Source organism: Microcaecilia unicolor, chromosome 3 (assembly GCF_901765095.1).
Source record: "Microcaecilia unicolor chromosome 3, aMicUni1.1, whole genome shotgun sequence".
NCBI lineage: Eukaryota > Metazoa > Chordata > Amphibia > Gymnophiona > Siphonopidae > Microcaecilia > Microcaecilia unicolor.
The window spans coordinates 153599857-153625532 of NC_044033.1; the positions used below are offsets into that span (position 1 = coordinate 153599857).

The window sequence follows — 25676 nt, forward strand, 5'->3', positions numbered from 1 at the left end:
TGTAAATAAGCATTTGAAGTATAAATATAGAAGAGTGTCCGTGTGATATAAAAGAAAACATAAGAATGGTATAACAAAATGAACTCATTGGTAAAAAAAAAAATTTAAATACCATACTAATATGCATGTGTAAGAATAAATAAATAAAAACAAAAATATAATTATAAATAAAACTCAAGCAAAACAGATTTCCACATAAAATAAGCTGATGAGATGCAGACCTCACAAAAAATGTACCATTTTGATCTCATTGTTAAGGACAAGGGGGTCCACAGTATTGAGTTTGAAAATTAGTCTCTGTTTCAGTCTCAAAAGTGCAACATCAGTATCACCACTCCTTTCATTCCATCTCCTCCATGTCCTTGAGGAATGAAAGATGTTTAGATTGATTCACTACATGGTTATATATATATATTTCAGACTGTATTGAAGGACTATATTGTGAAAACATCAAGATCTAAGGGCTAAAATCTTTACTGGACCATCTGTACTAATTAGGACACTGACATAAGTAGTGGGTTTTTATGATATTTACCCTATTCTAATAACATATGAGCTGGTATTATTGAATGCGAAAGCGATAGAATTGTTGGTAGTTATATTCATATGGGGGTTGTGGTTATTATTAGCTTGTTCGGTGGAGAACAAGGGAGTTAGTTGGACCGTTTTATTTATTTATTAGGATTGATTTACCACCTCTGGCAGCATGGCTAGCGGTCAGGTCTTGGCCCTTAATAAATACACTTAATACAAGAAATGGCAAAAAAGTTCACTTACATAGATAGTATCAAACTCAAACCAGTACAAGACTTAACAGATTCACTATTATATTCTAATATGTTTTGGGGGAGGGGGGGAGACCTCAGATGTCGCAAGATATTAACAACCAAGATTATATCTCTGGTGAAAATTTCATATCTTTAGCAACAATTCAATCATAGCAAGGAGGAGGTAGAGTTTGGGTTGATGGACTATAAGTGATTATTAAAGAAGATCCTTTGATGAAGCATTTAGCGAAACGGGTACCTGTTGGGATTCTTCTTTTAAAGATAAGTGTAGCGCCATTTAACCCTCTGAAAATATTGAATATGTGATTTGAAGAAAAGAAAAAACAGTTGCACATTTTGCATTTAAGTTTAAGTTTCACATTTACTTTGAATTGAGTATCGTCACAAAAATTCACACCGGGGATTTTTTGACTTATAATTGAATTGTCACTAAAAATATGAAATTTTCACCAGACATACAATCTTGGTTGTTAATACCTTGCGACGTCTGAGGTCAAGGGGAGAGCATTCCATAGCGCCAGAGCTGTAAAGTAAAAAAATAATGTATCTAGTAGTGTCTCGGTACTATAGCTTTTCCTAAACCCTGATTGATTTTGATGTAATAGGTTATGCTGCTCCTAATATTTGGTGAGTTGTGATGCTACTATACTCTCAAAGACCTTTACATGTAGTGGTATGAAGGCCACCGGCCTGTGGTTGGTAATGTCTCCCAAGTCTCCCTTATGGGGATAACTACTATTTTGACTAGTTATTTGGGAGTACCTACTGTATCTGAATGTATAAGAAGCCTGCTAGCCTGAGGGCTATTGAAGTGGTGCGTAGGTATAGTAGGTATTTTTCTGTTTCTGGAGGCCTCACAATTTTTTAAAAAACAGCTGAAGTTGAATCTGGGTCCCCTGGTTCTCAGTTCACTGTGCAATTCTGGTTTCTGAATCTCAAAAGTGATATAATGGAATTAGAAAAGGTACATAGAAGAGCAACCAATATCTTTAAGGGGATGGAATGATTCTTATATGAGGAAAAACTAGAAAGGTGTCCGACTTTTGAGTTTATTTATTTATTGCATTTGTATCCCACATTATCCCACCTATTTGCAGGCTCAATGTGGCTTACAATGTATCGTTCTTGGTGGTAATAGATTAGAACGTAATCACTTATTGTTACATAGAGATATTGAATAACATATTAGAGTTTAGAGCAAGCAGATATTATAAAAGTAGTTACTTATTGTTAAATAGAGATTATGAGTGATATAGTAAAAGTATAAAGCAAGCAGATATAAAATAGTTCTGAGTAAAGGTGTGGGAGATGTATACATTTATATTTGTTATTCTATGTGGTATGCCTTTTAAAAAGATTGGTCTTCAGTGATATTCGAAAGTTTGTTAGTTCATAGATTCCTGTCAGGTTGTGCGGCAGTGCGTTCCATAGCTTGGCACTCAAATAGGTGAAGTTTGCTGCATGCGTAACTGTATTTTAGACCTTTGCAGCTTGGGAGATGAAGATTAAGGAATGTGTGGGCTGTTCTTTTGGTGTTCCTTGACGTAAGTCTATCAGGTCTGACATGTACGCTGGGGCGTCTCCGTGGATGATTTTATGAACTAGTGTACAAATCTTAAACGTAATACGTTCTTTGAGTGGGAGCCAGTGTAGCTTTGCTCGCAGTGGTTTAGCACTTTCATATTTTGCTTTCCCGAATATTAGTCTGGCCGCGGTGTTCTGGGCTGTCTGGAGTTTCTTGATTGTCTGCTCTTTACAGCCAGCGTATAGTGCATTACAGTAGTCTAGGTGGCTGAGCACCATTGTTTGTACCAAGTTACGGAAGACTGTCATTGGGAAGAACTGTTTTACTCTTTTTAATTTCCACATTGAGTGGAACATCTTCTTGGTTGTGTTATTCGTATGATTCTCAAGTGTTAGATGACGATCGATAGTCACTCCAAGGGTGTCCGAGATAGGGAGTGTCAGATTTGGTGTGTTTATGGTGGTGAATTTACTCATATTATGTTGAGAGGTGAGTATTAAGCATTGGATTTTTTCTGCATTAAGTTTGAGCTTGAATGCATCCGCTCATGAGTGCATGATGTGCAGACTTTGGTTAATATCGTTGGAGATTTCCTGTAAATCTTGTTTGAATGAGATGTAAATCGTTACGTCGTCTGCGTATATGTATGGGTTGAGGTGTTGGTTGGATAGTAGTTTAGCCAAAGGTATCATCATTAAGTTGAATAGAGTTGGCAAGAGGGGGGAATCCCTGTGGAACTCCGCATTCAGGTGTCCATGTGGCAGATGTAGTTGAGTTGGATGTCACTTGGTACGACCTTGTGGTTAGGAATCCTTTGAACCAATTAAGAACATTGCCTCCGATTCCAAAGTATTCAAGAAGATGTAGTAGGATACTGTGATCAACCATATCGAAAGCGCTGGACATGTCGAATTGTAGAAGTAGTATATTTTTACCAGTAGCGATTAGTTGTCTAAATTTGGACATGAGAGTAACTAGTACTGTTTCAGTGCTGTGGTTAGCATGAAAACCTGATTGGGAGTCATGGAGTATTGAGAACTTATTTAAGTAGTCAGTAAGTTGTTTGGTTACCATTCCCTCCGTTATTTTGGTTATTAGGGGGATGGATGCTACTGGTCTGTAGTTAGTTAGTTCACTAGCATTTTTCTTTGCGTCTTTGGGTATTGGGGTGAGTAGAATATTTCCTTTCTCCTTTGGGAAGAGACCATTTTGTAGCGGGTAGTTTAGATGTTCCGTGAGATCTGTTATAAATTGTTGAGGAGCGAATGTTATGAGGTTGTTGGGACATATGTCTAATTTACAGTGAGATTTAGCAAATCTCTTGAGCGTTTGGGAGATGCTGCATTCTGATACCGTCTCGAAGTTTGTCCAGGTTCTGTCCGCAGGGTATGCACCAGAGTCTGGGTCTAGGCAGTCGAGGATTGTAGTGTAGTCGATGGTGCTGCTAGGTATCTGATGTCGTAGTTTTACGATTTTCTCATTGAAGTATTTCACGAGGCTGTCTGCTGTTGGTGCCTCTGTACTGTTAGATGTGACCAGTGTGGTGTCTAGTAGTTTGTTCACTAGTTGGAAGAGTTTGTGTGTGTCTTTGTAATTTGGTCCGATTATGATTTTGTAGTATGTTCTTTTAGTTTGTCTTATGGTGTATTTGTATTTCCTCTGTAGTTGTTTCCAAGCTTCGTATGTGGAGTTGTTTTTTTGTTTGTTCCATGCTTGTTCTTGCCTTCTAACTTGTGTTTTAAGTTTTTTCAGGTCTTCGTTGAACCATGGTAGTGAGTTCTTTCTATGTGAGGTTCTGGTTTGGATCGGGGCTATGTCGTCTAGTATGTGTTTGCATCTTTTGTCCCATTCTTGGAGGAATTGGTGTGTATCAGTTTTTATAGTCCATTCATTATCGTAAATCTGTTGCCAAAATGTTGCTGAGTCTATTCTTTCTCTTGTGGTGTAGGTTTTTTCGTATTTGTTTATTGGGTGAGTCTTTCTTTCACAATTGAAGGCGGAGTTTTGCTTTGTAGTGGTCTGACCACAGTGTAGGTGTCCATTTTGTGTCAATTAGTATAAGGTTTGAATCGGAGTCGAATTTGTGTGTGATGATGTCTAATGTGTGTCCTTTGTTTTGGGTTGGTTGCGCGTTTGGCTTGTGTAGATCCCATAGTTGTAGGAACTCTTCGCATTCTTGGATGCTAGTTGAGGTGGGGTCTTCAAGGTGTAAGTTGATATCCCCTATGATGATAAGATTTGAGATAGAGACACATGTATTCGAAATAAAGTCCATGAAGTGTGTTTGGGATTCTTGCCAGTTGCCTGGCGGTCTATAGAGCAGTACTGCATTAAGGTGTTCTTGTAGGTATGGGTGATTGATTCTGACCGAGGCAATTTCAAGCTGTGGTGTGATAGATTCAGCTGTGGTTGTGATGGTGAATTGGGATTTGTAGATTATGGCTAGCCCCCCTCCTCTTTTTCCATTTCTTGTCCAGTGGATACTTTTGTATCCTGTGGGCATAGATCTAAGATTATGGGGTCTTTGAGATCGTGGATCCATGTTTCGGTAATGAATAGAAGGTCAAGATTGTCTGTTGTGATCCAGTCTGTTATAGTTGCTGTTTTGTTGACAGCAGATCTTGTGTTTATGTATCCTATTTGGATTGGTGTATAGGATTCGGCATTGGGCGAGTACGTGTTGATTCTTAGTAATTGTCTGTTGCCTTGGTATTTGGTTTTGTTGTGTCCTTTCTTTCGGTTCTGTCGGTTATTTCCGTGTGTATTTGTTTTCCCTTTTAGTTGGTTGTTATCTTTTAGGTCTGGTGGGTTGCGATTGAGTTGTTTGTGGGGTATTTGTGCTGTGGCCAGATTATTGTCTGTGTTGGGGTTTGTCCATGCGTAGTAAATTAGGGGGAGAAAGTAGATTATTAGAAGAATTCTGTTGATATTCATGTTGGTTTTAGGTAGTGTGTTGTGGTTATATCTCAGATGCTTTGAGTTACTGCTTAGTTTGGTTTATCAGCAGTAGGAAGATTTTAACATGCGTGATGATAGTATTGTGTTAAGAAAACATGTCAGGAAGAAGCTACTAGCTTACTGTCACAGATAAGCATGAACAGAGCAGAGATAGCAAATAGCTTCCTGTCACAGATAAGCCTGAACAGAACAGAAATAGTCACTGGCTTATTGTCGCAAATAAGCATGAACAAAACAGACATAGCAGATAACTTGCTGTCATCGATAGCAAGTAGCAAATAGCATAATGTCACAGATAAGCATGAATAGAACATAAGTAACAATCAGCTTACTGCAGATAAGCATGAGCAGAACAGAGCTTGTACATGGTTTTCTAGTACATAGTTTACTATCACCAGGGCCGGTCTTAGCAAGTGCGGGGCCCTATGCAGACCAATTTGATGGGGCCCCACCCTAGCCCCGCCCCCTCCCTAGCTCCAGGGCCGGCCACCCCTCCCTCCAAGCTCCCAGACCGCTCCCTCCGAGCTCCAAGGCCCCCAGCTCCAGGGCCTCCCTCCCTCCCAGCTCCAAGGCCCCCCCTCCCTCCCTCCCTCCCAGTCATTTTTTTAACATCCCCCTCCAAAATCCAGTACTAGGTATGCCGAGAATACAAAACACTCAGGACCTATAGAGCAATTCTACCATACCATAAGCAGTCATTTCTACTAAATCACACAAAGAAAAGGAAAACATCTTAAAACACTACAGTGAGCACTAGAGCATCAATTCACCTATTGTAAAATGAAACCAGACAGAATAGTACAGATCGTCGTCAACCCTGCACAGTCAATGCCAAGTGAAAGCCATGTCTTTTTCACAAACACAGATACACCCTAATCCACTATAGAATAAGTAGTAATATTAAAACTTTCTATTTAGACAAAAATTAAACTGAACCCCCAAGATGCCAGACTCTGCATACAATGCAACACCACAGAAACAGAAAATGTCCCCTAGTACTGTGCAAAATATAAAGACAGCAGATGTAAATTTGAAAAAAAAACCTAACAAATACCAATCACCACTTTACAAATTAACAAATAGAAATAAAACAAATATAGAAAATAAAATAATACCATTTTATTGGACTAATAGACTTAGCTTTCAGAGGCCAAAACATCCTTCCTCAGGTCAATATAGTATAGTACTGTTACAGTATCCTATCCTGACCTGAGGAAGGGGGTTTTGTTCTCCGAAAGTTAGACAAAATATATTGAAATTAGTCCAATCAAAAGATTACCTTGTTTACATGTTCTATATTATAAACATTTATTAACACATCTACAATACTACTTTATCCTAAAGCAAAAAAATAAAAATATATATTTTATTTACAGTTTGTTGTCTCAGGTTTCTCCTTTCCTCATCTTCTTTTCACTGTCTTCCTTCCATCCAGCATCTGTCTTCGGTCTCTCTCTGCCATCCAGTGTCTGCCCTCTCTGCTGTCCCCTCCATCCAATGTCTGCCCTCTCTCCCTGCCCCTTCCATCCACATCTGCCCTCTATTTCTGCCCCTTCCATGATCCATCCACCATCTGCCCCTGTCTGCCCTCTCTCTCCCCTTTCTATCCCTTCCATCCACTGTCTGCCCTCTCTCTCTCTGCCCCTTCAATCCACCATTTGCCCTCCCTCTGCCATCCATCCAGGGTTTGCCCTCCCTCTCGCTCCCCCATCCAGGATCTGCCCCTCTCTCCGCCCCTTTTTTTCAGCCCCCAGTTCCAGCCCCACTATCCCACCAGTCCCGAGCTTCAGCCCCCCAGCCACTTCTCCCTGTCCCCTTTTCAGCCCCCAGTCCCCAGTTTCAGCCTCCAGTCCCAGTGCTAGCCCCCTTATCCCACCTACCCTCCTTTTCAGCCCCCAGTTCCAGCCCCCTTCATCCACATGCCTTGTATTAGGGCCCCCTTTTCAGAACCATTCTCCCACCTGACCCACGCATGCCCCATTTTCCCACCAGTCCCAGGCCCCATATGGCCCCTTCTCAGACCCCAGTGACAGTCCCCTTCTCCCATCCAAGAACCCCAGTCCCCTCCCCACCCGTCCCCTTCAACCATCCAAGAACCCCCTCCCCGCCCCCTTCTCCCATCCGTGATCCCCTCCTCAACCCCAGTCCCCTTCAACCATCCAAGAACCCCCTCTCCACCCCCTTTTCCCATCCATGAATACCCCTCCCACCTCAGTCCCCTTATCCCATTCAAGAACCCCAGTCCCCTCCCCACCTGTCCTCTTCTCCCATCCGAGAATCCCCTCCCCAGTCCCCTTCAACCATCCAAGAACCCCCTCCCCACCCCTTCTCCCATCCGTGAATACCCCTCCCCCCTCAGTCCCCTTATCCCATTCAAGAACCCCAGTCCCCTCCCCACCTGTCCTCTTCTCCCATCCGTGACCCCCTCCCCAACCCCAGTCCCCTTCAACCATCCAATAACCCCCTCCCCACCCCCTTCTCCCATCCATCAATACCCCTCCCACCTCAGTCCCCTTATCCCATTCAAGAACCCCAGTCCCCTTCTCCCATCCGAGAATCCCCTCCCCAACCCCAGTCCCCTTCAACCATCCAAGAACCCCCTCCCCACCCCCTTCTCCCATCCGTAATCCCCCTCTCCACCTCCCCATTTGAGAACCCCCACCCTTCTCACATCTGAGTCCCTCCCCCCCGACCCACCTACCAGCTGAGCTCCATTCTGCCGCCCACCACCCTCACTGCCTTTAAAAAACAATTTGGAAGCGTCGGAGAGACAGTGACAGGCAGCACCTCGGTCTGCCCTGCTACTAAAAATCTCTTCGACGTCGTTCGGGCCTTCCCCACATTGAGTCCCGCCCGCCCTCGCGGTAATTGGAAGTTACCTCAGAGGAGGGCGGGACTCAATGTGGGAAGGCCCAATGACGTCGAACAGATTTTAGTAGCAGGGCGGGCAGACGGAGTCGCTGCCTGTCACTGTCTTCGGCGCTTCCAAATTGCGTTTTTAAAGGCAGGAGTGACAGGAGAGCAGCGACTCAGAGTACTCCCCCCCACCCGCTGACATCGGGGGGGGGCGGACCGTCCCCACCATGCCGCCGTCGCCGCGGTGCATCGGATTCGTTGGGAGGGAGGGAGGACGGAAGGACAGACTGGAGCTCGGATGGACTGGAGCTCGGGTGGGCGGGGCGACCTGAGGCGCGCGGGGCCCCACTGAGCGCGGGGCCCTATGCGGCCGCCTCGCCTTAAGACCGGCCCTGACTATCACATATAAGCAAGAGCGGGACAAAAGGAAGCAGATAGCTTAATGTCACGAGTAAGCATGAAACAGAGCAAGTTTACAGTAACCAGTTCTTAGCAGACTCTCAAGCAATACCTGCTCTGTAGTTCTTTTGTCTTCCTCCGCGTTGTGTGTCAGCTTCTGTGGCCTGGTCGCAAGTTTCTCAGACTTGCAACGCTCCGCTGACCTCAGTGCCGTCTCTGCTCGGCGCGTTTTTCTCTTTCCGCCGCTCCGATTTCAATCGGTGGGCAATCAACTGTTGGGTAAATATGCCTCAAGTGTGTTTTCTAGTTCTCCGCCGTCTGCAGGGTCGAAGTCCTGGTGTACCAAGTAGAGCGCTGCTGAGCCCGGTACTTGGACCAGGTTCTGCTTGGCAGCCAGACAACCCCAGATTTCACCTGCACTGACCGCCGGTTGAGCCCCTAGGTGCGGGTGGCCTGCAGGGCTTACGAGACGGAGCAGGAAGCTGGGTGGTGAACGTAACGGCCAGACAGGCAGCAGGCAAGAGAGTGATCCAGGTACAGGCAAAGTCAATAGGCAGGCAGCAGGCAGGGGAGTAATCCAGGAACAGGCAATGTTAACAGGCAGGCAGCAGGCAGGGGAGTAATCCAGGTATAGGCAATGTCAATAGGCAGGCAGCAGGTCAAGAGAGTAATCCAGGTATGGGCACAGTCAGTAGGCAGGCATCAGGCAAGAGAGTAATCCAGGTACAGGCAAAGTCAGTAGGCAGGCAGCAGGCAAGAGAGTAATCCAGGCACAGGCACAGTTAGCAACGAGGGACAAAGTAGAGAAGAAGCACACTACTGAGCAAGTAACACCTACCAAAGTATAAGCCGAAGCATGGAGTCCAGGAAAAGCTCAGCTGATAAAGTGCTGGCGTCTGGCATCAGCAGGGACCAGCAGCAAGAAGGAGCACAGCAATAGGACAAGAGCAGGGGAAGGAGGAACCAGAAGACCAATAGGAGAGAAGCAAGGGAAGCCAGGCAGAGAGAGAGCAGAGGCAGGTGCATAGAAGCAAAGCAATCAAGGAGCCTGCAGCCAGAGAAGAGCTACACACACATGGCTCAGGGCTGTGCCAGTCAAGTGTTCGTGTCGACAGGACCCCGCGCAGCCCGAGGACGCCACTTTCATTGAGGTAGGGGACATGACAAAAGGTTAGGACTCTTCAAGCTTGAGAGGGGAAATATAATAGAGGTCTATAAAAGCCTGAGTGGAGTGGAACAGGAAACTGAATTGATTGTTTACTCTTTCAGAAAATACAAAACTTAGGGCACATGCCATGAAGTTACTTAGTAGTACATTTAAACAAATTAGATAAAATATTTTTTCGTTCAATGTATAGCTAAGCTCTGGAACACATTTCTGCAGAATATGGTAAAAAGCAATTAGTGTAGCTGGGTTTAAAATAAGGTTTGAACAAATTCCTGGGGGGGGGAAAAAAGTCCATAAACTATGATTAAGGTAAACCTGGTGAAAACAACTGCTTATCCCTACTTTTTGGGATCCTGTCAGGTACATGTGATCTGTGGCGTATTTATTCAAGGAGCGTGTGTTGTGTAAGCATGCTCTGTCAGAACTGAGCTCCCACCTCCCACCTCACCCGTGCCTTAAAATCATCTCTGCTCCAGTTTTTGCTCGGGCAGCAGCAGCAACACTCATAGGCTGCCTGCGCCCTTCACCAGGACTTTCTCTCTGAACCGTCCCTCCCAGTGGCAGCCCTACCATTAGGCCAACTGAGGCAGAGGCCTCAGGTGGCACTCTTTATGGAGCAGCTTCTTCCCTGCCTTCCTTCCTCAACTCCCCTCCGCAACCTACCATCTTTAATTGTTTTTCAAAAGCATCAGCTGCAGCGATCCCCATATGCTGCCCTACCGTTGGCACCGGCTTCTCCTTTGTACTGTGACCTGCCTCTTGCGTAACTTCCTGTCTCCTTGAAGGCAGGCTGCAGTACAGAGTTAAAACTGGTGTCAGGAAGCTGCAGCAGGGACAGGCATAGCCAGCCTGGAATTCCAGCACAGCAGTCCCAGCCCAAGAAGTCTCCAGCAGAGGGGTGAGATCTGAGGGGAATGGGAGAAGGTGGATTTGCATGGATAGGAGAGGAAGTACATAGGCAGCACAGCCATGTCCACACATTAATTTAACTAAGAAGCTGGGAGGAACTTATAGCTACTACCTTGGCAAGCAAGACCGAAAGAGTTTGAAAGGTGTAAAAGACTATAAATTACTGGTTCTAAAGATCTGAGTTATAGGCTAATGCTATTGGTTTCAATGCACAAGTAGTGGGTTAAGTACCAAGACTGTTGAAATTTGTCGGTGTTTGTTTATAGTAACTGAATTGATGTGTGCACAAGACAGTATATGTAGATGTTAATGTAAATAGTTCAATAAAACCTGTTTAATTTATTAGCCAGTCCTGTTTACAGCAATCTTTTGAATTTTTCCTGGAGGGGAGAAGAGAGTAACCCCACCCACTAACACTTTTCTTCCCCAGGTGGAGGCACCAAGAGAGTAAAGGACTGAATGACACTATCCTCAGGAGGCTCCAGCTGGGTTGGGCCCTGGATCCAGGAACGCCCTGTAAGGGGCATTGCACAGTTTTCCCAGAATCCCCATATTCCCAACAAATTATTGCAGGCTACCCCCCCCCCCCCCCAAAAAAAAAAAAAGACTTGGCATATCCAGGTTGGGGGGGGGGAGGGGAGGTGGAGCCACAGCACTGCACTGTGAGCAACAACAAGGTGGCCAGCATGCCACAAACAGCTACCTAGCACACTGCACCTTCTAAGGCGGCCAAGAAACACAGAAATCAGAAGGGGGCACAGTGGGAATTCAGCCCTCATCCCCTGTATACAGAGCCCACAGCCTTAGACAGTAAATCACCTCAAACGCACTCCACAAGGCAATGTTCAGGGAGGACAGCATAGTGGCCACACTAGCCACTCACAGAACAAAGTGCCACCCCACCCGCAAAGCAGGCTGTCAGGCCCGCAGCCCACACAGAATGTACATGTCACTGTGAAGTCCAAAGTGATGTATGCTGCCTAGTGAAGCATCCAGCTATGCCACAGCTGGGACCATGAAACTTCCACCCAGGCCAGGTAGGGCCCTCCTCAGGTCCCTTTGCCATCCCCAAAGACATGCACATGAGTGAGGTAGTGACATGCTACCACTGACAGCTGTGAGGAGCCCTACATTATTGCCATGATTAGAAAACAGCAAAACCCATCCACCAACATGTCTCCCACCTCCTAGGCAGTATAGTGACTGCATCATGGAGGGTCCTGAATAGTTGGCTAGAACTCAGGGAAGGCCAAACAGGGTCTCTCACCATCTCTCATCCATAGGGAAACAACCACAACCAGATCCCTGGCAGGACCTGTAATTGTGTCACCATCTCGTGGAAATATATATTGGTATCCAACATCACATCCAGTGACTGGTCACCCCAGGGCCTCCAGCAGCTCTGAGCCTCATCCTGCATGCTTGTATGGATGCCAGCTTCTCATGGGACAAACATGTATCACATGTGCGGCTCCCCACCTCCTTTCCATGTTATCTCATAGATCAGACAAACCAATGATGTCTAGAGGTGCCCACCTGAACCACTATGCAAACCATGTAGGATGAGTCTTACTCATATGTGCATTATGTTCACACACAGGTCACCCTCCAGCAGCAGCCAACCAGCAGCAGGAGGAGGAGGAAGAGAGGGAGGAAGAGGAGAAGGCTGTCACATCTCCAGCTGCCCAGACCCTCCCCCTCACCAACCAGCCATCGCCCAGCCTGCAGCTGACCAGACAACCACCCCTCCAGCCACTCACAGAGGAGGACAGCCAGCAGGATCTGATGCTGGAAGACCCTGGCCAGTGGACGTTTTCCATACCTCACCCAGGGGCCGATGCTGCAGGAGCCAGAGGAGGAAGAGGCATGAAAGACCTCTATGATGACATACCCCTGCTGGAAGGGGATGCAGCAGACGTGGCACCTCAGGCAGCACCACTGCTGCCCTTACCAGCTGCTGCCCCCGCTGCCACTGCAACCACGCCTGCAGACAACCAACCAATGACACAGTTGCTAGAACAGATTTACACTGCCTCCTAGAGGACGGTACATACAGGAACACATAACTTGTTATAGTTAGCACTCTGGAAATCACACTTACAGGTCCTAATTTATAGATTCAAGTCTATAGTCCCAGTTATACTGACAAGTAACAGATACAAGGCCCAAATATTATAAATATAAAATAACTTGTTTATGTAGCAGCAAATAACTTAATAGGAACATGAGAACAATGCACAGATGCTAGCTTACCTAGGGAAAATCAATGATTACCTGTCAGTCAAGATAGAGAAAATGCACACCTAATACCCTAGGCCAGTGATGGCGAACCTTTCAGAGACAGAGTGCCCAAACAGCAACTCAAAATCTAATTATTTATCGCAAAATGCCAACAGGGCAATTTAACCTGAATAACAGAACTTTAAAAGCATTTGGCATGCTTTTGAATAATGTGATTTTTGCTGTTGCATGCATGCTGATAACTCCCTTCCCCTCCATCCATGTGTATCTCCTTCCTGTCTTCCTTTCCCTCCCCTCCACCCACCCATGTCCAGCAACCCTCCTCTCTCCCCTGCCCTCCCCCTATGTCCAGCAACCCTTCTCTCCCCTGCCCTCCATCCATCCATCCATACCCAGCGATTCTCTTCTCTCCCCTCCCGCTCCCATCCATGCCCTGCATGTAAATCTTTTTTATTACCTCCGTCGAAGAGGCCGCGTCTTTGAAAGCCCTGCCCGTCTCTAGCCTTCCTTTCATGAGTTCGTTCCCTGAGAGTCAGTCCCGCCCTCACGGAAATTATGTCAGAAGGCGGGACTAACTCTGAGGGAACGAACTCATGAAGGTAAGGGTAGAGAAGGACAGGGCTTTCAAAGACGCGGCCGCTTCGACGGAGGTAATCAGCGCTGGCGGGGAGGACATGTGAGGGGATGTTGGGTGGGTGGGCCTGGAGGGAAAGTGGCTGGGCCTGGGCCCATCCAGGTCCGCCCCTGGCGACGGCACGTGTGCCAACAGAGAGGGCTCTGCATGCCATAGGTTCGCCATCACTGCCCTAGGCCCACAACTGTTGAACTGACTATTTATCCCCATCACTACAAGAATTGAAACAGTTACAACAGGCCACCCAGGTGTTCAGGAGATGCAAAAGGAATATTGCGCAGAGAAATCTGCAGGCACTGGCTCTGGTGCATGACCAGAGCTCTCATGATGGTGGTATGTGCATATTCTGAGGCCCTGAATGGCCAGGGTGCCTCCAGGATCAGGCTGTGGAATTTGTGTAACCAGAGGAAACGCCCCACTCCCATATGGACAACAGGCAGGAGCACAGACATTGTTCCTCTGTGTATATATATGTGTGTGTGTGTGGGGGGGGGGGGGGGGGGGGGGGGGGTCAGTAACAATGGACAATGCAACAAACCCTTTCTGTTGGTAAACGTACCTAACATGATCAGACCATTCATGTCAGAGCCATAACATTGTGGGTCACTAATGCTGGCTTGATCAAATTGGTACACCTCTGTCCCAAGGGGGCCCACAATCTATGCATGTGCTAGGCCTATGCTGCCTAAAGAGATCTGGTCTGTAGCGCAGGTAGTGTGACAGGGCGGAATGTCTTGTTACCTAACCACGTCAATACTGTGGTTGTGCAGGCCCTTCAACAGTCCTCTAACAAATATGACAAGCAGACTGCACTGGCATGGCCACCTCAGGAGGCTGGTAGTAACTCCTGCTGCAGGGCAGATAATAGTAGTAAAAAGCATTTCTCTGCAGGCAAGTTCCAAATAGCATGGGCTTTTTGCCAGCTGGCACCTTTTGTTGCCTGCCTTCTAAAATTAGCCTCACCACCCCCTAACAATTCTCAGTCAATATCCTTGACCTTTTTCATTTCTCCTCTTGATCCAAATGTAGCCTTGAACCTCTGGTCATCCCAGGGTAGATATTCTGACTTGTAGAGAGTTGTTTATCAGACCCAAAGCTCTGTTTACCCCACCCCCTATGGTATCCTCTCCGTGAATCCTGGCCCCAATTTTCCAGATAATCCACACACTAAACATACCCCATTTTCCCCTGCTAAGCCATCAACATATTGTAGCCAGGACTACAGCAGATGCTTTTCGAGTTGTGCTGTTTAGCAGCAACCTCATGGCAGGTATAACACCAGCATGGGTTCCATGTCGGTTCCAAGACTAGATTTTGCTGTCTTCACTGCAGCCTGCTTCCTCCACTCCAGCTCTGGCTGTGGGTTTTATTACAGGTGCATTCAGATGTATCCGTATATATCTACATATACACAGGGCTTTTTTTTTTTTTTGAGAAATGCAGGGATAGGTAAAGAGAGAAACTGAGACAAGAAAAGGAACTGAAAGGTCTGTTGTCTCATACAAGCCACATGTCTGGTGTGAACCAGTACGTCTTCCTTGCCAGTGCACAGACAGGAGTTTCCTCTGTGTATTGCAAACCATGAGGCAAGGGACTAGTGCAGCCCAGGAAGCCTACAGGGGAGAGTTCCACCACAGATGGCAGGTGGGGGACAGAGATAGCAGGCTCTAGATTACCCCAAGGCAGGGACAGCAGAGGCACAATTGCCCTTCCCTTGTCTCTTCCTCTCTTCTCACCCATTACTTCCCTCACCCGTAACTATCTTGTCTGTCTGTATTATTTAGATTGTAAGCTCTTTTGAGCAGGGACTGTCTCTTTGTATCAGGTGTTCAGCGCTGCGTGCGCCTGGTAGCGCTATACAAATGCTAATAATAAATAAACACAAGAAAGCTGCCTTCAAGTGCTGCAGGAGATGCTGCAGGTCTCCCAGGAGGCTTGGGATAGCACATGGCTATAGTTTGTGGATCTCCGGAAGGACATGCAGGCTTACCCCAAGGCCAAGACTGCAGCCCTACCTACCCAGGGGGCCCCTTCCACACCTCCCGGCAGTCAGCACCACTCTCAGGGTCTGCAGAACATGAGGGATAAGGCAGCGACTTGAGGCCTATACAAAGCACAGAGAGTGGCTGGCATTATTCCACAAACTGAATGCAGCCTTCCATGGCAACAGAGACATGGAGGACTGCAAGCGCAAGTGGTGGAAAGTAAAGCAGGATGTCAAGGCCAAGGCTGGACAGGACCAACAGGAAGCCAACATCCCAACCTCACTCCTGTGCAGCAGATGGTGCTCTAAAGCCGCACTCCATCCCCCACAGCTTCTCAGGAATGAGGGCTATGCTCCAGACACAAACTGCTGTCTCCTGGCTAGGTGAATAGGCACATATCCCCACAGCAACATTGTCACAGCATGAAAACTTTGAATAGTGCAGTCCTTAAACACTAGGGTTACCATATTTTGTCCCCCAAAAGGGAGGACGCATGCCTCACCTCACCACACACCCCGCCACACCCCCTTTCACACCCACCCGCCCCCTTTCACTCCCTTGCTCCACCCCTTGTCACATTTTCCCCAACCCCCTGTCACACACCCCATCACTCCCCCTCCCCATCACCCCCCTCCCCTTACCTTACTACTGCCCTGGTGGTCTAGTAACCTCTTCGGGGCAGGAAAAAGACCCCTCTTTCCTGCCCGGAGAGCTGCCCTGCATGCATCCTTCCTGTTCCTGATCTTGGCGCCGATTCAAAATGGCCGCCGAGGATTGAAGTTTCATGAGGTCACTTCAACTCTCGGCGGCCATTTTGAATCGGTACCGAGATCAGGAACAGGAAGGATGCATGCAGGGCAGCGCTCCGGGCAGGAAAGAGGGGGCTCTTTCCTGCCCCGAAGGCGGAAGAGGTCACTAGACCACCAAGGCAGTAGTAAGTAAGGGCAGATTGGCAAAACCTGCCCGGTTGTCTGGACATGTCCTCAAAAAGAGGGCATGTCCAGGTAAATCCGGACATATGGTAACCCTATTAAACACCAGTAAATACTGAGGTGCCTTTATACACATAAAGATACAGTCCATTATAAACAAGAAATACTGAGGTGCCATTCAAGACATAAATAGTCCAATCCATGAAAAGTGTTGTGCCTCTAAAGCCACAGCTGCCCCTTGTCTCCATGCTGACCAGTGCCTACAGTCTATCGTGTCCACCTGCCAGGTCCTGAAAAGTGCAAGGAAGCCCTTGTAACTAAAACTTGAATGCAAACCAAGTTTCAGATCATCTCCCCATCAGAAAAGGAAGACTGGGCTCGGTGGTCTCAGCTTACCGCACACACTAGCAAATGAGCCATCCTCCAGCTCCATGGCTTCCTGGTTTCTGCTGGCTAGTGGGGAAGAGAATGGAGAGCAAAAGAATTAGTTTCACAGGTGCTGACTGTTCCTGCATCCTGACAAGCCACCTCCCCCTTTGCAGTGTTAAGATTCAAAAATGACACCTAGACCGCTCAATATAGATGCCATTTATTTATTTATTACATTTGTACCACACATTTTCCCACCTATTTGCAGGCTCAATGTGGCTTACATAGTACCATGAGGCGTTAGTTGCCTTCAATGATAAACATATACAACGTGATATTATTGTCAAAGAGGTTCATGTGTTACAGATATATTAGGAGAGTCATTGAGAAGAAGAGTTATATAGTGTTCGTTGGTTGCTGGATTCAGGCTCCTAGGTTGGGTCAGTAGGGTAAGCCTTTTGGAATAAGATGGTCTTTAGTGATTTCCAGAAGTTAAGGTGGTCATGGATTGTTTTCACAGCTTTTGGGAGGCCATTCCATAGTTGTGCACTTATGTAGGAGAAGCCGGATGCGTAGGTTGTTTTCCCTGAATGCCCAAATGTGTAGTCTCTGTTCTCAGGAAATGAGAGAAAACTAGAGGATTGAGACAGAGAAGGAATGTCGACATGAATATTAATAGAAATCAAACAAAATAAAACATGGAAAAGAAAATAAGATGATACCTTTTTTATTGTACATAACTTAATACATTTCTTGATTAGCTTTCGAAGGTTGCCCTCCTCCGTTAGATCGGAAATAAGCAAATGTGGTAGCAGATAGTATATATAAGAGAAACATCAAAGCATTACTTTGACATGAATATTAAAATCACTGACAATGACAAGGTTGTTCTAGTGAACAGTGGCGTCTGCCAGAATTTGAAGGAAAGAATCCCAGACAGGTTGGGTATGAGAGGGGGTTAAGTAACACAATATAGTGAGGGGAAAAAGAGCAGAGATGCTGAGACCTAAGATTTCCGGATATGAAAATACATTGGATGGAATTTCAGAGACCACAAAGAGAGCATGGAGACAAATGGCCAAACTGCCACCATTTTAGAACTTTTTGTATGTCTCCCACTCCCTATCCAACTAGCACAATGGTAGGACCCCTTTCTGTCCCACTAGTTAGCTGAGAGAGAGAACACCCACAGTGTGGCATACATGTTAGAGCACAGGTCTGGGAGCCCTCAGGTCACCACTTTGCATCCTGCTCTGTCTGCCTTTTGCTGTGTCCTCTTCAGAGCTGCCAAGGGGTCCCGATTTTTGAGAGGGAGATTTTAGTATATGCCCCCAGCTACTCCCCACTCTGCCTTGGCTCCGTCCACTCTACCTAATGCCTCCGCCCCCTGGCACCTCACAATCCCACGGCCATTTCAGAAAATATTTTATTTACACCAGTGACAGCAGGAATTTGTAAGAGGGAGTTTTTCAGTTCACTCTATTACACCCCCTATCCAGCATCTATTCCCCCCAGGAACTTTGAGCTTAAGCCCACTCCAAAATTGTGGCATTGGTTGAATCGTTGGCGGAGCTGTCCAAGCCCTGCTAGTTGAAGAGGTCCACTGCATGAGCCTTCTACCATGCTGTTTGAGCAGTACAGCAGTTGGCAGCATTCTTCAGTCACCGATGCCGGCCCTCCCGTATATGCTCAGTTCGGGCACTTGAAAATGGAAAATAAGATGATACCTTTTTATTGTACTAGCCTAATACCCTTTTCAATTATCTTTCAGAGATCAAAACCTCCTGCTTCAGGTCAGGACAGTATACTGCTGTTATGGTATCCTCTTCTGACCTGAGGAAGGAAACGTTGGTCTCTGAAGGTTAATCAAAAATGTATTAAAATCAGTCCAATATAAAGGTATCACCTTATTTTCTATTTTATACTTTATTTGTGTTTATTAATCTTTATTAACACAGTTACCACATTACTTTATCCTAAATTAAAAATAAAATTATTTTCTGTACCTTTGTTGTCTGGCCATTTACTTTTTCTAATTGTGTTGGTCCCAGTCTCTTGATTCTGCTTTCCTTTGTCTTCTCATAACTTTTTTGTCAGGATTTCCTGTCCATTTGTCATTTTTCTCTCTCCTTTTTCTTTGTTTTCTTCAATTTATTTTTCTGCCTCTCTCTCTGTCCAGATTTAATTCATTTTTACTATCCAGTCTTTAATTTCCCTCTTTTTACTTCATCTACCTATGGCTTTTCATCTTTTCCTCACCATTGTTCTCCCCATGCCCCTTCCTCTTATTCTCCATTATCCTCTCCCCCTTTCCATCTAGCAGCTCCCCTCTTTCTCTCCCTACCCTTCCATTCAGCATTTCTCCTCTTTCTCTCCCCATCCTTCCAGTGTCTCCCCCTTTTTTCTCTGCATCCTTCCATCCAGCATCTCCTCTTTCTCTCCCTATCCTTCCTGCCAGCATCTTCCCTCTTTATCTCCTACCATTACATCCATTATCTTCTCTCTTTCTTTCCTCAACCTTCCACCCATCTACCCTCTCCCAATCATTCCATCCAGTGTCTCCCTCTGTCTCCCCTTCCTTCTAGTCAATTCTCTCTCTCTCTCCTTTTACATTCAGCTTGTCCCCTCTCTGTCTCCAATGTCTCCTGCTTTCTCTCTGCATCCTTCTATCCAGCATCTCTCTTCTCTCTCCCTACCTTTCCATCCAGCGTCTTCCCTCTTTCTCTCCCCATCCATCCAACATCTACCCTCTCTTCCAATTCTTCCATCCAGTCTCTCTCTCTCTCTCTCCTTTTCCATTCAGCATGTCCCCTCTCTCTCCCCATCCTTCCAGTGTCTTTTCTCTTTCTCTCCCTACCCTTCCATCTAGTGTCGTCCCTCTTTCTGTCCCCTCCTTCTAGCATTTTCCTCTTTCTCTCCCACCTTTCATCCAGCATTTCTCCTCTTTCTCTCTCCATCTGAGCAGCCAGGGTCATGCTTTAATCCCTCCAATAGTGATAAGAACATAAGAATAGCCATACTGGGTCAGACCAATGGTCCATTTAGCCCAGTATCCTGCTTCCAACAATGACCAATCCATGTCACAAGTACCTGGCAGAAAACCAAATAGTAGCTACCAATCACAGGGCAAGTAGTGGCTTCCCCATGTCTATCTCAATAGCAGACTATGGACCTTTCCTTCAAGAACTTGTCCAAACCTTTTTTAAACCCAGATACTCTAACTGTTGTTACCACATCCTACAACAATGAGTTCCAGAGCTTAACTATTCTTTGAGTGAAAAAATATTTCCTCCTCAATCAAAGTACCTTTTTGTACATGAACATGACATAAACGGGTCTAATTTAGGATGCCCTTCTTTTTAGGCTTGGATGTTTCTTTCCATTCAATAGTCGCCTTTGGATGTCCTGATTTTGGGCCCTTCCAAGACACACATTACACGCCACCTTGCTATTTGGATGTCCTTATTCTACCTTTGAAAAATCAGGATTTGGACATTTCAAGCACATGGACGTCCATTTGGGCATTTTGAGATGTCCATATGCTTCGAAAATAAGCTCCTATGGGGTTCATTTTCAAAATACTTAGACTTACAAAGTTCCACAGGTTACTATCACTTTGTAAGTCTAAGTGCTTTGAAAATATGCCTCTACGTGTCTTTATAAAGTAGCGCCTAAATAGGATCCTACTCATCAGTCTCAACCTAAGTGCCCATTTATAAAATTAAAATTATGTACATGGAAAAAGTACCTAAACATAAAGCAGGTTGAAATTTGTGCATATAGTTTCACCTAGGTCATTTTCAGAGGGAAAAACTCTCCTTTTAATAATTGGTATCAAGTTTGCAAACAAAATCTACTGTCAGACTTAGCACTTGTGCATACAGGTTGAAGGTTGCCCCCTGGATCCACAAATGGTGCATCAGTTTTTCATAGCTAAACAACCAATTTTCTGTTTCTAGTTTACAGATTATCAAAGCTATGTGATCCATGGTTGCTTGGAGGATAATCCTACATTAGAAAGATCTATCGCATTATTTAATGGCATATCCAAGTGGGTCCAGTTGATGGTTCTCAGTAAACCGACGCCTCAACAAAGGGCCGAAGTTATTACAAAATATATAAATGTTGCTCAGGTGAGAGAATAACTTTATTAACATGTTGTTCTGGGTGGAAAACAAATATAGTTCTAAAACTGGAATAGCTTATTATACTAATGAATATTAGTAACAGAAATGACTCACAAGACTGATTTTAGTTGGACAACTTGCCAGATTTTGGAAAGTGTAGTTTCTGCTACAAAATGTGAACAAATAATGATACAGCTGGAAAAGTTCTTTATTTTAATTAAAGTGTTATATTAAAAGTTGTCATAATGCATGTTCTGCTTACCTCAGAAAAGAAAAGAAAATAAGATGATACCTTTTTTATTGGACTGACTTAATACATTTTTTGATGAGCTTTCGAAGGTAACCTTTCTTCTTCAGATCAGAAATAATAAACTGCTACAATAAGCAATGTTGAGCATCCACCAATGTTAAGGGCTCCTTTTACAAAGCCATACAAGTGATTCTAGCCTGGCAAATGCGACAACGCCCATTCAGTTCCTATGGGCTTCATCGCATTTGTTGGGCCAGAATCGCTAGCGCAGCTTTGTGTAAGGAGACCTAAATGTGGTGTTACTAGCACAGTAATTTTCTAGGCTACTCCCATTAAGTTTTAATCATGACTATCAGTATTATTATTATTTCTTTGTACATTTTTTTACCATTGTGTTTTGTCATGCAGCTGAATAACATCAAATGACCTACAGTTTTGTTTTTTATTATTAACCTATTGGTTTCCAACAACCAGAAGCCAGTGAACGGAGAAACAGTTCTATCATGTCTATATTTTGAAATTCATTTGAAGCGGTTTTAAATTAATTCACAGAATATGTGTTTCTTCTTGTCTTCAGAAATTGCTTCATCTCCAGAACTTCAATACACTGATGGCAGTAGTAGGAGGACTAAGTCACAGCTCCATTTCTCGTCTCAAAGAAACTCATTCTTACCTGTCAGCAGAAGTGGCAAAGGTATGATAGAAACAGGCAGAAAATAATTCTTAAAATAGCAAAAATATTAAATGCAACAAAATAGAATTCAAACGGTATCCTAAATTTTAAATTAGTTGTTTATTTGTATTTTGCACATAATGAAAAATTGCATCTATATGGCAATAAATGAATCTAAAATAAATAAATAACAATGGAGCCCTTTTACAAAGGCACGTAGACACCTACGTGTGTCGAACGTGTGTCAAATTGGCACTACTGCCCAGCTACCATGTGCCCCGGGTGGTAATTCCATTTTTGGCGCGTGCCCAAAACACGCGGTAGAAAATATTTTCTACCGTGGAGCCCTTACACGGGGGTAATCGGCAGTTGGCACGCGCTGCATGCTTACTGCCCGGTTAGCGCGTGAGACCTTACTGCTAAGTCAATGGGTAGCAATAAGGTCTCAGGCTGAAAATGGACGCGCGCTAGTTTTCATTTTGCTGCTCATCCATTTTACGGCACATTAAGAAATCCCCTTTTTTTTCCAGGCGTGCTCAGAAAATGGACCAGCCACATCCAAACCACGTGTCTACACCAATGCAAGCCACTTCTGGGCATGCCTTAGTAAAAGGGACCCAAAATGATCTCATTCTAAAAGATGCAGTCTTTGAGCATGTCCTACTGATCTAGAAAGGAAGTTTGGTTGTCATTAAAAAGGTAAAGCACTATATTTCTCAAGGAGGCTTAATGACAGGAGACGGCATGAGCCTATCTTGTCCATTTTCTGGGCTGAAGGCAGTAGGCGGAGCTTGCCGACATATTAGCCAGAAAAAACAATTGCTAGCACTATTTAAAACAATAGCAAACCTCCTAAGTTTTGCATTCTCTTTGTTAGGAGTGGATCTGGAGAGATGTAAGGGGAGTCGAGGGGTTGGGGAGTTTGAGGGACCTGTGAAGGAGGGGGGGGGGGATTATATTCAAAGTGTATTTGTCAGTACTCCACTGCTTTCTTTGTTATTTACTTATAGCACAGCACTGAAATCTACAACACAGCATTGCAAATAACAAAGCAAGCTCTGGAGCAGTGACAAATAAGTTTTGAATATAACCCTCCTCCCCTTCAGAGACCCCTCGAAAACTCCCCAAATCTACTTACATCCTCCTCGATCCCCTCCTAACAGAGAGAATGCAAAACCTCACAAGTTGCTGTTGTTTTCAATAGCGATAGTGATTGTTTTGTTCTGGCTAATATGGCAGTTGTGTGGGGGAGATGGGGAGGATATGACTTCAACTGTTGACATCATGCCATCTCCTGTCATTAAACCTCATTGGTTTTTACTAAAGGATCAGTGGTCTTAGAGCAGAAGAGAGAGGGAATCCCCTCCTTGAGTTCCAGAATGCAAGAGACCCAGTGAGGGCTGGAGGACCATGAGAATGGTCATGGACATGGACAGTGCATATTTTGTAGGGACCAGGGAATCCTCTCTACACAGCCCTGAAGTATGACATGGAGATAAGGTTCCCCTTTCCATGGCCCCGGAGCCAAGCAGACTTGTGGGGGATGAGAAATCCACTCCTCCCACCATCCCTAGAGATAAAAATCCCAGTGGGGGGGTGTCACGAAATGCCTAGTCACCTGCCTGGGGTTATCTCATGGCCACTTAGAGGGTCTACCCCCAGAACAGCTCGGGTCCACCTGCACCTGCCACTCGTGCTCTACACTAGCACCTTTCTCCTACCGACTGGGTCACAACCACCTCTGGGTGAGTCTCCTACTTTCAAATTATCCACAGTGATTTCTAGGCTACTGGAGCCACACTCCCAGTGGTCCCACAGTTCCCAGAAAGCACTCACAGACCCAACACACAAACCACCAGGATTCTTTATCAGTCCAGACAGGCAGGTCAAACAAACAAATGTGTTTATTCTCAGAACTTGAACAGTGAACAGAAAATGTGTAATTAGCAAACAATAACAGGAGTTTTCTAAATGACTCAATTAGAAAACTAACTAAACATTTGTTTATTTTCTAAAAAGTACCTGGGAAGATTAGGAGCCTCAGCAAAGAGATCCTGTTCTCTTTTCTTCCTGGTTAGGACTGAAGCAACAGCCAGCAACTGCTGGGTAATTTCAAACTCCAGGTCAATCAGAGCCCAGAACAACAACATTCAAAAAAAGCTGGTTACATCACTACAGCTATTTCCTTTATTTGTGTTAACTAAAGAAGAGAAAGGTCAGTTCTTTGTAACAGCTTAAAACATAACATGCACCACCTGCTGGCCAACCTAGAGAAATGCACTTCAAGAATCAATAAAGCCAATTCTACAGGCTTAAAGTACACTGTTCCTTCACACCCAGTATGGCTGTTCTTATGTTCTTATGGAGGTATTCACCCTGGAGAAGGGGTAGAGAAAGCTGGGGACTGAACTTACCAGGGAAAGGGATATAAGCTAAGAGAGAATGGAGAAGGTAGAACTTGAGGAGGGAAGCTATGGTGGTGTTGATGTCTGTATTTCATGCCTAGGGGGAAGAAGCCAGCCCTTATAATGGGTTAAACCTGCATAAGAAATTTACAAATAAGGGGGCCATTTACTAAGTGGCAGTAAGCACTAACATGTGCTTACCACACAGTAAAAAGGCACTACCATAGGACGTACTCAGGCATCCTGTGGTATTTGGGATTGGTGCTCACCAATCCCATACAAAAAAATAGAAAAGATTTTTTATTGCAGGGGTGTGTTTGAAGGTGGAGAATAGGCGTGCCCTGCACTAATCAGGTAGCACAGGTAAATTGCTGCACGCTGCCTGATTAGCACAAGGTTAGCACAGGAGCCCTTACCTCCTAGGAAATAGGAAGCGGTAAGGGCTCATACGCTAATGACCATGCACTAATTGGGAAATTCTATGAATGGAAAAGGAGAAATTGAGGCCATTTTACTGCGGCATTAAGCACATGGGAAACCTACGTGCTAAAAATAGCACAAGCCACTTTTTAGCATGGCTTAGTAAAAGGGCCCCAGAGTGTGAAAAATTTGCAGAATTTTCAATTTTTTTGTGCAGAATTCCCCTAGGAGTAAGTGTTGTCTTTTCATAGATAAGGCTGTTGCTGTTTGAGTCCTGAGAGTTAGTGCTGTTATGGTAGGATGAGGTTCTGAATGTGTTTTTGCACAAGTTTGTGCATAGTGTTTTGAGGTGGAGAGATTGTGTCTTGGTCTTATTGAGATGACATCAGAACTTTAATATAATTTAAGTTTGTTATAATATCAGACGGGACTTAGAACATTTTACAGGATCTGAGGTGTGCTGAGGTGGTTATCTATAACATGCTTGTGTTTGTTCAGGTTTAAATTGTGAGACACTAGTGCTCATTTTCAAAGCAGATGGATGTCTCAAAATGGCCAAAAAATGTCCATCTGCCGAAAACGGCCAAATCACAATATTTAAAAGGCAGAATTTGGACGTTTTACACCGAGTTTGTCCAAATAGCAAAGGGGGTGTGTTGAAGACATGTTGTGGGCTGGCCCAAAATTAGGACGTCTTTCAGCAATAATTGAATAGGAAGAAACATCCAAAACAAAAAAAAAAAAAAGAAAGATATTTTTATTTAGACATGTTTCAATCACGTCCAAACAGGGGCGTAGCCAGCCTTCCGTGGGAGAGGGGTCCAGAGCCCGGGGGGAGGGGGCACATTTTAGCCCTCCCCCTGGCGCCGCCCCCCCACCGCCGATATTGCCGCCCCCCCCTCCCGCCGCGAACCCGCCGCCGCTGCAGCCTACCTTTACTTTTGCTGGCGGGGGATCCCACTCCCCGCCAGCCGACGTCTTCTTCTTAGTCGCTTCCTGCTCTTCAATTTGTTTGCTGACGTCCTGCACGTACAATT

The 25676-nt window shown here is 45.2% G+C and overlaps 1 protein-coding gene across 6 annotated transcripts in view; it reads left to right on the forward strand.

Moving 5' to 3' along the window:
- The window catches only part of RASGRP3 (RAS guanyl releasing protein 3), a 290955-nt gene that overhangs the window by 179531 nt on the left and 85748 nt on the right, over positions 1 to 25676 (forward strand). For 5 of the 6 annotated variants that reach the window (XM_030196501.1, XM_030196499.1, XM_030196504.1 and 2 more), the window contains exons 8-9: positions 20724 to 20897; positions 21719 to 21835. In XM_030196501.1, coding sequence (XP_030052361.1) covers positions 20724 to 20897; positions 21719 to 21835 — 291 coding nt within the window. The remainder of the gene's footprint in view (positions 1 to 20723; positions 20898 to 21718; positions 21836 to 25676) is intronic. The other variant, XM_030196505.1, reaches the window with a different exon arrangement.